Source organism: Spea bombifrons, chromosome 2 (genome assembly GCF_027358695.1).
Source record: "Spea bombifrons isolate aSpeBom1 chromosome 2, aSpeBom1.2.pri, whole genome shotgun sequence".
NCBI classification, from domain to species: Eukaryota; Metazoa; Chordata; class Amphibia; order Anura; family Pelobatidae; genus Spea; species Spea bombifrons.
The window spans coordinates 114,739,995-114,752,913 of NC_071088.1; the positions used below are offsets into that span (position 1 = coordinate 114,739,995).

General features: G+C 35.8%; 1 protein-coding gene across 2 annotated transcripts in view; it reads right to left on the minus strand.

The window, feature by feature from the left end:
• AGAP2 (ArfGAP with GTPase domain, ankyrin repeat and PH domain 2) overlaps positions 1 to 12,919 on the minus strand; it is a 110,429-nt gene that overhangs the window by 17,695 nt on the left and 79,815 nt on the right. For both annotated transcript variants that reach the window (XM_053455777.1, XM_053455776.1), the window contains exons 4-8: positions 3,995 to 4,080; positions 3,149 to 3,290; positions 1,842 to 1,976; positions 794 to 900; positions 380 to 532 (exon numbers count right to left, since the gene is read on the minus strand). In XM_053455777.1, coding sequence (XP_053311752.1) covers positions 380 to 532; positions 794 to 900; positions 1,842 to 1,976; positions 3,149 to 3,290; positions 3,995 to 4,080 — 623 coding nt within the window. The remainder of the gene's footprint in view (positions 1 to 379; positions 533 to 793; positions 901 to 1,841; positions 1,977 to 3,148; positions 3,291 to 3,994; positions 4,081 to 12,919) is intronic.

Consider the following 12,919-nt stretch of genomic DNA (forward strand, 5'->3'; position numbering starts at 1 on the left):
TCAGCTTTCCTTACATATTAAATGAACAGCCATAATACTTTATGTATTAAGAAGAATTTAAACATATTACAGTTTACGTTAAAATAATAGATAGCGAGATAAACAACATTCCTTCAGTCTGTTAGTTTAGTGATGTACGTCATAATAAAATAAGTAAATGTAATAAAAAAGAAAACAGAAAACGCCAAGCATCTTCTATTCTAGATAATGATGATAGCTCTCACGTTCGAGGTCCTCTTTCTCAGTATCTGTTGTTATTATACTATCATCATATAAAAAGTGCTTAATAAAATATACCTGCTTTGGTCAATGAATAAAGCATTCTGGATGAAGTCATAACAAAGAGCTTTTTCAAAAACTTGTTCTCATAGTAACTTACTGTAAAAAGGCTTGTGCGACGCTTAACACTACGGTGAAGGGAGCCAGGAGTGCTAACGCCTATAGACACTTCACTCCGGAGCTCTCTGTGACTTATGTTCGGGGTGGACGGTAGAGAAGATGAATAGTCACCCGCTGGTCCTCCATTGCTGGCCTACAACAAGCATTGGTTATAGTCAAAAGGCACCATTGTATATGAAAATGCTCTCAGAATGACAAAATGAAACATTCATGTGGGATTTGGGAAAAGTTTACGCATAGTAAGTACCGTATATTAAATACATTGAAGGTATCAAAAAGTATAACTGTGTGTGTATTAATCATTTCAAATGCAGGATGTGTATTAGATAATTAAAAGCATAGGATAGCCAATAACTGAATAGTGTGTATTGACCTTGAACGGCTGCTCATGTACCTGTACTGATATTGGAGTGGAGCCTGCAGAATGGCTGGGGGAGCTCGGCAATGATTTGCAGGACAGTAGCTGCTGCTGCCTTTTCAGAGCAATGGTCTTCTGAGCAACTGGAAAAAAAGAAAACAAAACATATTTTGAATGTCATCCATGATTCACAATTGCTAGAGCTCTGTGCAATTATACATATATATGTATATATGTATAACCATTTACATCCTGTTTTCAGAATATATGAACGTGTAATTTTATTTTGTTTTATAAATGAATCAAACATTAAGCTGTTTAGTATTTTAGTAACATTTTCATGACAGGTGAACTTTAAAATACTCTTTAGCAATGCCCCTTACTTAAAGGGGATGATTGACTGAAGGGACGATTTTGCAGTTTCAGCTTCTTGACTTAACGTATTTTGAAGGACCAACCTCAATGAGCTTCTGCTGCTAGAAGAGCTTAGTTGGCCATCTATAACGTTCAGGCATACCCTGCTGTAAGGACCTTAATTTTATGGACACTCGCAAGGTAGGACATACTTACATAGTTTCCCTGTTCATGTGCACTCGCTTCTCGAGAAAGGACACATAACAGCATGACGCCAGCACGTCAGTTCATACGTCTTTTGAGCGTTTTGTGGTGTAAATGACGAGACAATTACAGTGCAGTTCATGCATTGATAAGTGGAAAAAGGTGCTGCTTCACTTTAAGTACATTTTCATTTTACATACATGATCTGAACTCATTGTATACGTTAATGTGGGGTATGCCTGTATAGTTAAATCAGGAAAACATGTTGAGTCACCTGACGATTAAACTATGCATTAGGCAGGTCCTGCTTGGCCCTTCTTGTGCGATAAATGTGCAGAGGTTAGGCCTTTGTAACGCATAATGAAGTTAGTGAGTTGCCAACATCAGTTTCGGCAAAAATCGCCAGTAATCAGTAACCCTTTAACGTCCATTGACGGGTCAGACACGTCACGCAAAAACGGTCACTTAACAACCAATTTAATTAAAATAATTGGGGTGTTTGAAGCTACAATTTATGGATGCTTACCTTCATTAAACACACGGTCCACGTTGAGTCCATAGGTTGCGCAGGTTTCATAGTACATACATCGCTTCATGTCATTGCATAGACCTCTAGCCCGAACATCTTCTACCACCCTTTTGTTATTAGCGCTAATTTTATCTAAAAAAAATAAATAAAAAAAAATAGAGCCAATTTATGCCATGTATGTTTGAAATTAAATTATAATACAGTAAAAAGGTGAAAGTGCAGCTTGTTAAAACCTTTCCATTCTGTGGTTTGCTGTTATTTTCCGTAAAACTTATGTCACTTTTTCTTTTATGGGATTCAGGAGAGATGTACAGTCAAAAAAGAATAAAATAGTTAAAAATTCTGCACCAGCAGTAGGTTTTTTTAAGCTCTGGCTATGTTGGGTCTACTTAATGAAGGTCAAGTTGATGCATGTTGGCAGCCCAATGCAAATTTGCAGTAGTAAACTTATATATTCACTACTGCCAGCTCAACTTGCAGTGAACTCAACTGCAGTAATTTAAGAGATTATTTACCCATGAGTTGCTTGTGAGCTGAAACAAGTGAAATGAGAGTTTCCCATCCCTCATCCAATCTTCACAATTAATATAGAAAAGGTTTACGTGAAAAACAAAGCAATAAAGACAGCAGTCACCAAGACCCCCAACTAACCCCTCAACCCCCAACTAACTAAGTTGCCTTGGAAGTTGTAACATGCAAGTGCATTCAGCCTTAGTTGAATCATGTCAGTCTAGTTAACCCATCACTGACAACTCGCTTATTTAATGAAGACACCTTTGTTTCCTGTTACTTTGCTGAGTTACATAGAGTTAGCAGCAAAAAAGGTCAGAAACGTTACAAAAACCAGCAAAAAAAGTTTTGTCCCCAATGATGAGAATGTTTTGTTTTTTTATTGACATAAATTTACATTTTTATCATTACAAAATACATTTTTCTGGCCAAGACTACTGTTGCTGGCAACTAACTATTTATCACTTGTAATCTTTGACTTTAACAAAATGTGATAATGAGCATATCGAGGAGGAAAACACATTTCAAAATTCACAATTCGTGATCTCACAATAGACAATCATTTACAAGATCAAGCAAAGTGTCAAGGCAGAATATTTTATGTCACAGAAAACCTTTGATTTTATATATATACCGGTATGTATATATATATATATGTATATGTACTGATACTCAAGCACCTTTTATTGGTGGGTTTGCTCTGTATAGAATATTGACGACAAGTCTACAAGGCAAGTACACTTTAAACAGATCATTTATAGTGACTGATAATTAATATAAATAAAAAAGCTTACCCTGAGTTCCCACCAGTGCCACAGCAATGTCACAGACACTGCGATAGTTGGCCAAGAGAGCATAGTACTGAAATATATCTTGAAAGCTTGCCTCATTCTCCAGGCTGAACACAAAGATGACGGCATCCACCCAGTTTGCGAACTAAAAGGTTAAATCAATAAGCAATCTGTCAGGGAATAAGAGGCACTGCTGTCTACCATCCTAGCTTTCCACTGGGAATCATTTGGCTACCGTGTGTCTATGTCTAACTATTAAATACTTTTCGAAGGATTTAATCCATAAAACCATTGTGTTCAGCGGCTGGCCGCTCGTTTGTGGTTTTTTTTTATTGTAACTGGAAAAAGAAAATGGATATAACTGTATCGGCCCTAGAGAAGAAGGAGTCTGACGTGGAAGCTGATGCCTTTAATTGGGCCGACATGTCATAAAAGCTTTCTGGACTTCAGAGAGAAAAAAAAAAGATTTACTAATGTTTTCTCTATTTTATCTATGATTTTCACATGAGTAATACATCTATCTATTATCTATCATGCAGATCTACAGTATATTGTACAATTTGCAAATGGACATATGGGGGCTGACATTAATACTTTAATGGCACACTACAACAGAACACATTGCATTTTTAAAGAAAGAAAGATAAAATGCAACACAATTGTTCCTTCTTATCGCACGAGCATCTGACATCTTCCCTGTGAACATTTGCAAAAAGCAGAAAAGTTGAATGTTTATAGTATCAAATATATTGCAAAAAAATGTGTATTTTTTTTTCTTTAACAAAATGTATACTGGAAGAATATGTACTGAGGCATAGCAGCACTGGGGTCATTATATATAATATATACCTTGGCATCTGGAGCCCCTGCTTCTTCACGGATCAACAGGAGATAGCCCTGCCCTTCCACACTGATCTCTTTCTTAAACTGAGCACCTGGATAATGGAATAATAAAAGGGTTTTATGGGTCTGTAAATGTTGAATAATGGAGTCTTTCAATAAACTATGCAAATAATGTCCCAATTCCTAGAAAACATGGAGCTTTTTAAGCACGCCTTGATGTTATCAACTCACGCCTTGCAAAGTGTAATCTAGATTGCACATCTCATTTTCTTCAGGTTTTATTTTTACTTTCTTTGCCCTCTTTTGTAGATAGTATAAACAAGACACTTAGGATGTGCTACTTCCATCTGCCTTCATTCAGACAGAATCTGTTAATGACTTGCCCTTAGGCGCTGGCTGAGAAAGAAACCTTGCAATGTGATTATGCACGTAGTAGAACAGCCATACAACTAAGCAAGATGTGCTGTGGAACTTTAAAAAACTTGCAATCTCACATTAGCGCTTTCAGAGTTAAGCTTCTAATTAAAGCTAGACTTAAATAAAGAACACAAGGTCAAATCAAGGCAGGTATGATAGGCTTGATTTCATGCAGAAGCTAGATGTATCACAAGACAATCCTTTGTATCCTAGATACACATTTTAATATATATATATATATATATATAATATTATATTACGATATTATTAATATTAAATCTTAAAGATTAATTAACAGAGATGAAATGCATCATTGCTTTTTACATCAATTTTTTCATATGGGAGCATTGGTGATTTTCTCAGGGATTAAAATCAACTCAATGTAAGGAAAGAAAGACGTATAATGTGTATACTATGGGAATGGTGGTTCATGCTGAAGTAAGCACTGAACACCTGTCACTATACAGAAATTCTTATTCTTCTTATTATTATTATTATAAGTTATTGTTTTATATAGCTCTATATAATACATATTTTGTAGCGCTGTACAATGGGATATTATACAGAAATGTACAACAATGCATTTATATATATATACATATTGTAGAATACTAATAATCAGAATAGAATTTGGATGTGGTATAATTTTGGGTCACAATGTGATCTGTTTTTTTAACCCCCCCCCCAAAAAAAAACAGTGGGCAACTATCTTTAATATGTATTTTTTAGCATATTATGTGTTAATAATATTAGTTTAACTTTTATTCAGTCAAATGATTTTTGGGGAGTTGAGTTCACATTGACAATAATTGTGGTAGATAAATTATACAACATTGCAAATATTTAAAACAGGTTACATTTTGAAATACATTTCACCTTGGGGAGAGTTAGGACTGCCTTCATGGTTTGTGGGGCCTGGAGTAAGGAAGATTGCAGAGGCCATTTGTCCTTATGAAGGGACATGCAGACCTCCTGCTGTCCCTTACACTCTTGTGCTCTGCCTTGCTGAGAGAAATAGAGTGCTGGGTTATGATGTCATATCTCATATGTAGAGACACGAGCATAAGGGAGAAATCAATAAGCAGTAGAAATAGGAAGGCTGGATAGGAAGATCTTCTTGGCCCTGCTGAAGGGCAGACCGGGGGTTAATTCCAGGGCTTAAAACCAGGGGTCAAAGGCTCAATCAGTAGACCTTTACTTTAAATATCAGGGCATCTAGTCTAGTCTAGTCTAGAATTACAGAAGCGATTTGTAAAAAGGTAAGTACAGAATTACCTTAATAACAGCAAAGCCTCATTTTAGTAAATGGTACAAATTATTACTTTTTAAATGCTCTCATATTTTTTCCTGTTAGTTATATGAATTTCAGAATACAAGCTGCATACACTGAAAAATTGTGATGCAAAGTATTGAAAGTGGAACAGAAACACTTGGATTCTATGGTGACTCCACAAATGTTATCACTTTACACTAGACTCACACATAACCCCTGTCCTGCTTTGTGTATTTTATGTTTCTAACTAATAGGGTTCTCAGCAAAAACCGAATGAATCTGATGTGATATTGTGGATTGGAGAACACTTACTGAAGGTTAAGTAGCAAACACGATAAATAACTACCTGACACATTCATCACATTCATATTTACAGAAAATCGAATCCCTCGCACTGTTCTTGTTTATAATATCATCTAAATTAAAGATCATTTAAATTAGGCCTTTACTGGCCAGCTGACAAACTAGGCAAAGGCCTGATGGCCATTGGCGCTGCAAATTTATCTTTAACATTGCCCTAATGTTATATTCTGTCTTTTAGTTTGTGGCCCGCAGAATGGATACTCGTAGCTGCATGCTGAGAAACTGTAAGAGCCATACATGCAAATATTAGCGGCCGCTAATTCAGATACCTAAACCATAGTTAGTACAAACGGAAGCATAACATTTATTTATATAATAACATTTTGTACATTTAATCATTGTTAATTCCTTCAAAACACAACACAGAGTTAGGGCTAGCCCTAGGGTTTCTAGTGCCATAAGCACACTATGATTGCAGCAATCCTTCCTACAGACCTTTGCTTGTGCCTGCTTTCAAACCAATTGTGGATTATGATTGGTTCTGGATGCCAGTAGATGGGTAATATTGAATGGGATGGTTGGGGGTCATTTTTGTTTCAATGATTGCTTAAGACTTAAGAAGTATATCTCTTGAAAGTTTGGTTGGATATGCCCCTTTAACCATAGAGGGGCTTCTCTGGAGAACCTGGCTAAATATGAAAATGTATTTAGTTCTATTTTACCAAAGACACTTTTAAGAGCAATGGTCCATTTAAAAGATGTCTTCAGAGAAGATCTCCAGAGATGCATGGTTTGCTGATGAATGCTAATCTACAGTGCAGTGTAAAAAATGTTTGGTATTTAAGAGACAGATCTGTCATGTTATTAACCATTAAGTAACCATGAGGATAATCTTTTATATATAAAAAAATAACTCATTGAGAGATTTACCTTCATAGGCTAAAGTTTGATTATGTTCTGGGTAAAATCATGATACGGTTATTTGCACCGTGTAAAGCCTGTCTATTTTGGTGTTATTACCATAGTAACCAATGCAATGGTTCAATCATTGCAATGGTGATAATACCACATCTGCACCAAAATAACCTGAATGCCGCAACCAGCATACACTTTGAAGAAGGACTGGTTTGGCTAAATTTATATAAAATTAGGTTATTTTTGAAGCTATTACAAAAATACATATATATGTGTAGTGATTGCATTGTTTTTATAATAATATATCTAACATTATGAAGATTTGTTTTTATTGGGTCAATTCTTCTTTTAAACAACACCACATCTTATTGTGATCTTTAGTCGATATTACTGAACTACATACGGCAAAGTGGATTGAATAAATCAGGGGATGGGAAAGTATATTTAATGACACACAATGTTTAATGACACAGATTTAAAAAGCAAACCTAATACAAAGGTCATAACAATGCATCTTCTTTCATAGATTCATGTTTACATCTGGAATAGTCTGTCACAAAGCTGCGGTGTTGAAAATGGATTTTAAAAGTAATTGTATGTCTGTATTATAGCTCCCTCCCTTGCCATAGCCAGCTTGTGGTGACTTCATCCTTTTGTGTCCTTCCATCCATGACTGGTTACCTCCCAACTTCAGAGGACTTCCTTATCTCCATGGTTACTGAACCCAGAGACTAAGAAGGGATGTTGTCATATCGCATCCAGTGTTCGGTAACCATGGAAACTAACAAAAAAAAAAAAAGAAGCCATAAAGGAAGAAAATGAGATGCGGATGAGTGGGGACCTCCAGACTTGCAAGATTTTGGGTCAAGTGAAGTGTTGTAGAATGTGTAACCTTTGTAAGCTCTTGGAAAGAGGTCTACTTTAATTTAAGTGAATTACGTTAGACATGAGGCTCAACACAGGTCTAGATAAGTACTGATTCATCATGTTTTTTTTCTATCTTTTGGAAATGTAATCTTTTTGCAACTGTATCAATTATAAAGGGGAAAAAATGCAGTATTCTATAGAAACACAGAATTTAAGAGCAGATAAGAAATATTCGGCCCATTTTATCCTGCTTTAAAATTCGAATGACCGATTACTGAAATACTGAAAACTTCTACCGCCAGCTCAAAGCATACTAGTCAATTGCAGTGAGACGTCAGAGTTAACATGAACACACTGATTTCATTTGATTTAGGTTTGTGCTATTTATTTACAATGGATTAAAATCATCCAAAAATTCAAGCTTAAACAAGAGTAACTCTAGCATCAGCAGTGTTTCAGCTACAAATAGGTACTGTAAAGAAAGTAAAGTTATAACCAATATTAAAGATACTATTTAGTTAACCCCACGAGTTCCTCTCCCAACGTAACGTGAATTCTATATTCTTTTTCTCCCTGCAGTAAACACAAGTTCTTACGAAATAAGCAAAAACAAATGTTTTCTATAAAAAAAACTCAGCTGATATAATAGCAAAATGTTATAACTTAATTTCTTTTCACATAAGAAATTCAGCATTAAATTCACGTGAAACAATGATAAATCTGTTCAGAGGTTTCAGCACTAAGCTGGAGGGACAGCTCCCACTGGAGGCGTTAGGAGATTTGACAGTCTTTGTTCTGTGTTACAGATGCACTTGTGTTGTGCAGACGAGGAATTGAAGACAGATTTTCATGCTAGTTTTGTGACAGGTGCAGTGTTTAGAAATAATTGCACCGTGAAGTTTTACAGTATGAGTGAATATTTCGTGCTGATGGGCTTGCTAGATTTGAAATGGACTGTTCATTGTGGTTGGGGAGTAGGAAAACCTGAAGGAAAGCAGGAGAGTAAAGTGTGTGTTTCTTTTATACCATAAACTGACAACAGTGTAAGAGAAATAATTATATATACATATATATATATATATATATACATACACGGTATTTTAAAAAATAGAGAGAGAAATTTCTTTTTTTATAGTTGCCGGAAATAATCAGGAGATATGTGACTCCAAATTTTACAATCCTCTTTGTTTCAAATCAGGTTAGAGTAATGTGCCAGGGAAAGCTCCCCATGCCCAGGCTCCATTATTGTTCACATTTCTAAATCCACATATTCAGGTCTTAACTCTGATTGTTACAACGTGCACATGTATATATTTATACATAAAACTTAACAAAAGAGAAATGCATACATTACCCCTTATAGAAATGCAAACATTATAGCCGAACAAGGGAATGACTGCTTCTGATTAGGACGCAAACAATGAGAAAAAATCCTATCCTAAAGGGCTTTTATTCTAACAATGGTTTCTCCAGGACCGTGGAAATACTTGCTTATAAAGTAGCAATTTATATATAAAATCAGTGGAAATAGTCTTTTGTAACAATGCAAACACATTACACTTAAATTACCCTGTCTTTTACCTATGTTTTTTTATATATTAATAGCAGTTCTATATGTTACAAAAATAATACTTAACTAACTTTTTTCATACCTCTTAAGTGTTCCTTATGGGTGTCCCTATTTCCTATGACGATGTTCTATAAGCTCTGAATGTTTATGAACGTATCAAGGTGTTCTACAGTCCGATAAAACACAATAATGTGTGAAGAAACAGCAAGGAAAAATGGTTTATAGGTTAAACCATGTAAACAGGGTACATTGGGAGTAATGTATTGTGCTGTTGTCCTTCACTTTTTTATGTAATCTCAACAATATGTCTTATTTTGATAAAAAATAACTACAAATAGGTCACATAAAAGGCTTGATACAGCCAGAACCCCTCGCCACACATCTAACCACAACCCCTAAAACCAAAGGAGCTCTCTTTGGCCATTTCAAATGTTGGGAAACGGGCCAAGTTTTTTCTTTCCAAACTAGATATGCCAGGTTAGTTTTGTAGCGAATTAAGTTCAATGCGAGTTTGCACTCTTGTAGCCACAGTAAGACGCACAGTTTCTGTCAGATCAGAGCACTAAAAACAACACTGTCAAAACAACTTTCAAAGGCATTCATATGCACAGAAAATAAATATAAAATTCTGTGACGCTTTCAGCTTCTGTAGCTAATTTTTCAACAAAACATCAAAGACCTTTGATTTAAACCTTTAATTCTGTTACAGGTTCCTGTAACTACACGTAAACTTTCCAGGGTGTCTCCTTAAAAGGTCAGTAAAATGTGTAAGGGACTACCTGTTATTTAAAGGTTCCAGTTAAACATCACTAAGCATCACATTGGAACCATCGGCCCTGTAATGTTTCACTGCAATTAAAACTAATTCCCCATTATTGTGTTTCACATACATTGTTTTTTGGGGTAAGGAGGGTCGCAGTATTGCATTGTACTTCATCAACAGAACAGATACCACTGCGGAACAAAAACCCAATTTACGTTCAGCTAAACCACCTACTACAGTAATATCCCACATTCATTTTGAATTAAAATATTATTATTTATTTTTTAATACTTTTGGGTTGAGAGGCACTATTATGGTATTGGGACACCCGACCATTACACCAACTTTTATGACATCCCATTCTAAATACATAGACATTTATATATAGTTGGTCCCCCTTTTGCTGCTACAACAGCCTCCGCTTTTCAGGGAAGGCTTTCCACAAGATTTTGGAGTGTTTCTGTGGGAGTTTTTGCTGGTTCTGATAGAAAGGTGTCAGAACACACAGTGCATCGCAGTTTGTTGTGTATGGGACTGCATAGCTGCAGACCAGTCTGGGTGCCAATGCTGACCCCTGTCCATTTCCAAAAGCACCTACAATGGGCACGTGAGCATAAGAACTGGACCACGGACCAATGGAAGGAGATGGCCTGGTCTGATGACTCACATTTTCTTTTACATCGTGTGGATGGCCGGGTGTATGGCACCCGGATGCGAAAATGGTTCAGGGATGCTTTGAGGAACACAATTACGTGTTCAAGGTGTTGCCTTGGCCTCCAAATTCCCCAGATCTCATTCGAGCATCTGTGGGATGTGCTGGACAAACAAGTTCGATCCATAGAGGCTCCACCTTACATGATCTAACATCTTGGTATCAGATACCACAACACACCTTCAGAGGTCTAGTGGAGTCCCTGCCTTGATAAGTCAGGGCAGTTTTGTTTTTCACATTAAAATGTAACTGTTTTACTTTATATTATTATTGGGTTTCTGTCCCTGTTAAACATAAGTTATTAATCTTGCTTTTTGTGTGCTTCAGAAAAAAAAAATATTAAATAAGATTAAATATATTGTTCTCATAATGACATCGTAAATATTTAAATTTCCATAAGATATCTACTCCTTACTCACTTTATGTTGTTAAATGCAATACAGCTCATAAAAGTATTAATAAAATTATATATTTGTTTATCTGCAATTTACTGCAGTATTTGCAATATTTTTACTATTATCTGCACATTTGTTTGACATTATCACAATGACCTTGATAAGTGATTTCAGTTGGATTTGTATAAAGATACAGCGTTATTTTCTTAACTGCTTTGTGTTTTTCTGATTCTAATTCATACACTGTACCTGGCTAATTATTAAAAATAAGTCTTTACATTCACATGGGTCATCTGTAGAAAGTCCATGTAGTTAATGTACATTTAATACAGTCAAGTGAGTGCTTGTCATAATCACTATATAATTAGAGCAAAGAGTGAAGGAGACTTTGCAAGAAGACATGACATTGTTGACAGCTTTATACAGAAAGACTGACATGGCTTCTTATTTGTTTGGGCACCACTCTTTTAGTCAATTCATACTATATGATATTTAAGTTGATAAGGGGTATCATATAAACCTACTTTCTTTCATAGGATTACCCTGACATTTTCCACTGGGCTGTTCTGTGTGGTACATTTTACCTGAAGATTGAGAATCATTATAGAGATTGGTGTTTGTGCACACTGTGAGATCAAAGGTTTTGATTTCACTGTGATCTTCAACTACCTGATGAAAGGTTTACAAACATGGAAGAAAAACAATAAAAAACTGAAAAGGAAGGAAAAAGTGAAAAAAACACTACCTACTTAATAGTGGATAGGGAGTTCATGAAAACTGATGAAGGTAAAAAAGGAGATCAAATAGAATACAAAAGTGTAAAATATTTAATCACCCTATGCCATGAGTGATTCACTTGATAGAAGGATATGGAAGATAGCGTTGATAAAGGAATGACACTACAATGTTAATGCATATGAGAGCTAACTGGTCCCTTTGAACTTTTTTGTGGCCCCCTTGCAAATGCATGGAGGGATTCTGCAGAAGCATTTGCATCTTTCCCATTCAGCTTAACACATCTCCTACTGTCTGTGTCCACGTGGTATACTCACTGCCAGTCAGTGTTTCAATGGTTCTACTTTCCCGCCACTGATTGGACCTGCAGCTTCTCCCAAAGGTAAGCCTAATTTAATAAAATAAATATTACTCCTTATCTAAATGACTTTGTCCTAAAATGGTTTTGTTGCTTTTTAATACCTGTGACAGAGCTGTTGGCTTTTATATTTCACTGGGTGGCTGTGATTATTTTAATTAATAGCAGTTTTGTCTATAAACTGGCAAACAAGCATAAAAAGTGGTTGAGTGAGCAAATGGACTGACTGTGAAAAGTGTGACAGTGACTGAAGCTCAGAAGCTGGATTTGATGATCTGTACTAAGCTCTTAGTGACCTTGAATAAGTCTCTTGATCTCTCAGTGCCTCAAGCACATAAACATAGCTTGCAGTCCTGTCAAGACCATGCTAGAAAATTAAAATGTATGCATTATCCTTTCCTGTACTTAAACTGGGAAGCTTGGATAGTTTCCCTGGCAGAAAATCGTGATTATTAAGTAAAAATTTGTACTTATTCGTACACTTTACTCAGATAACAAAACGCATTATGAAACTGGTCTCCTCAACATATTAAAGAGAAGTCTTGCAAAGTAACTAGAGCTTTACTGGAAATGGGATTTATGACTTTGGGCAGGCAGGCAATGTACCAGAGCTGTGGAAAATG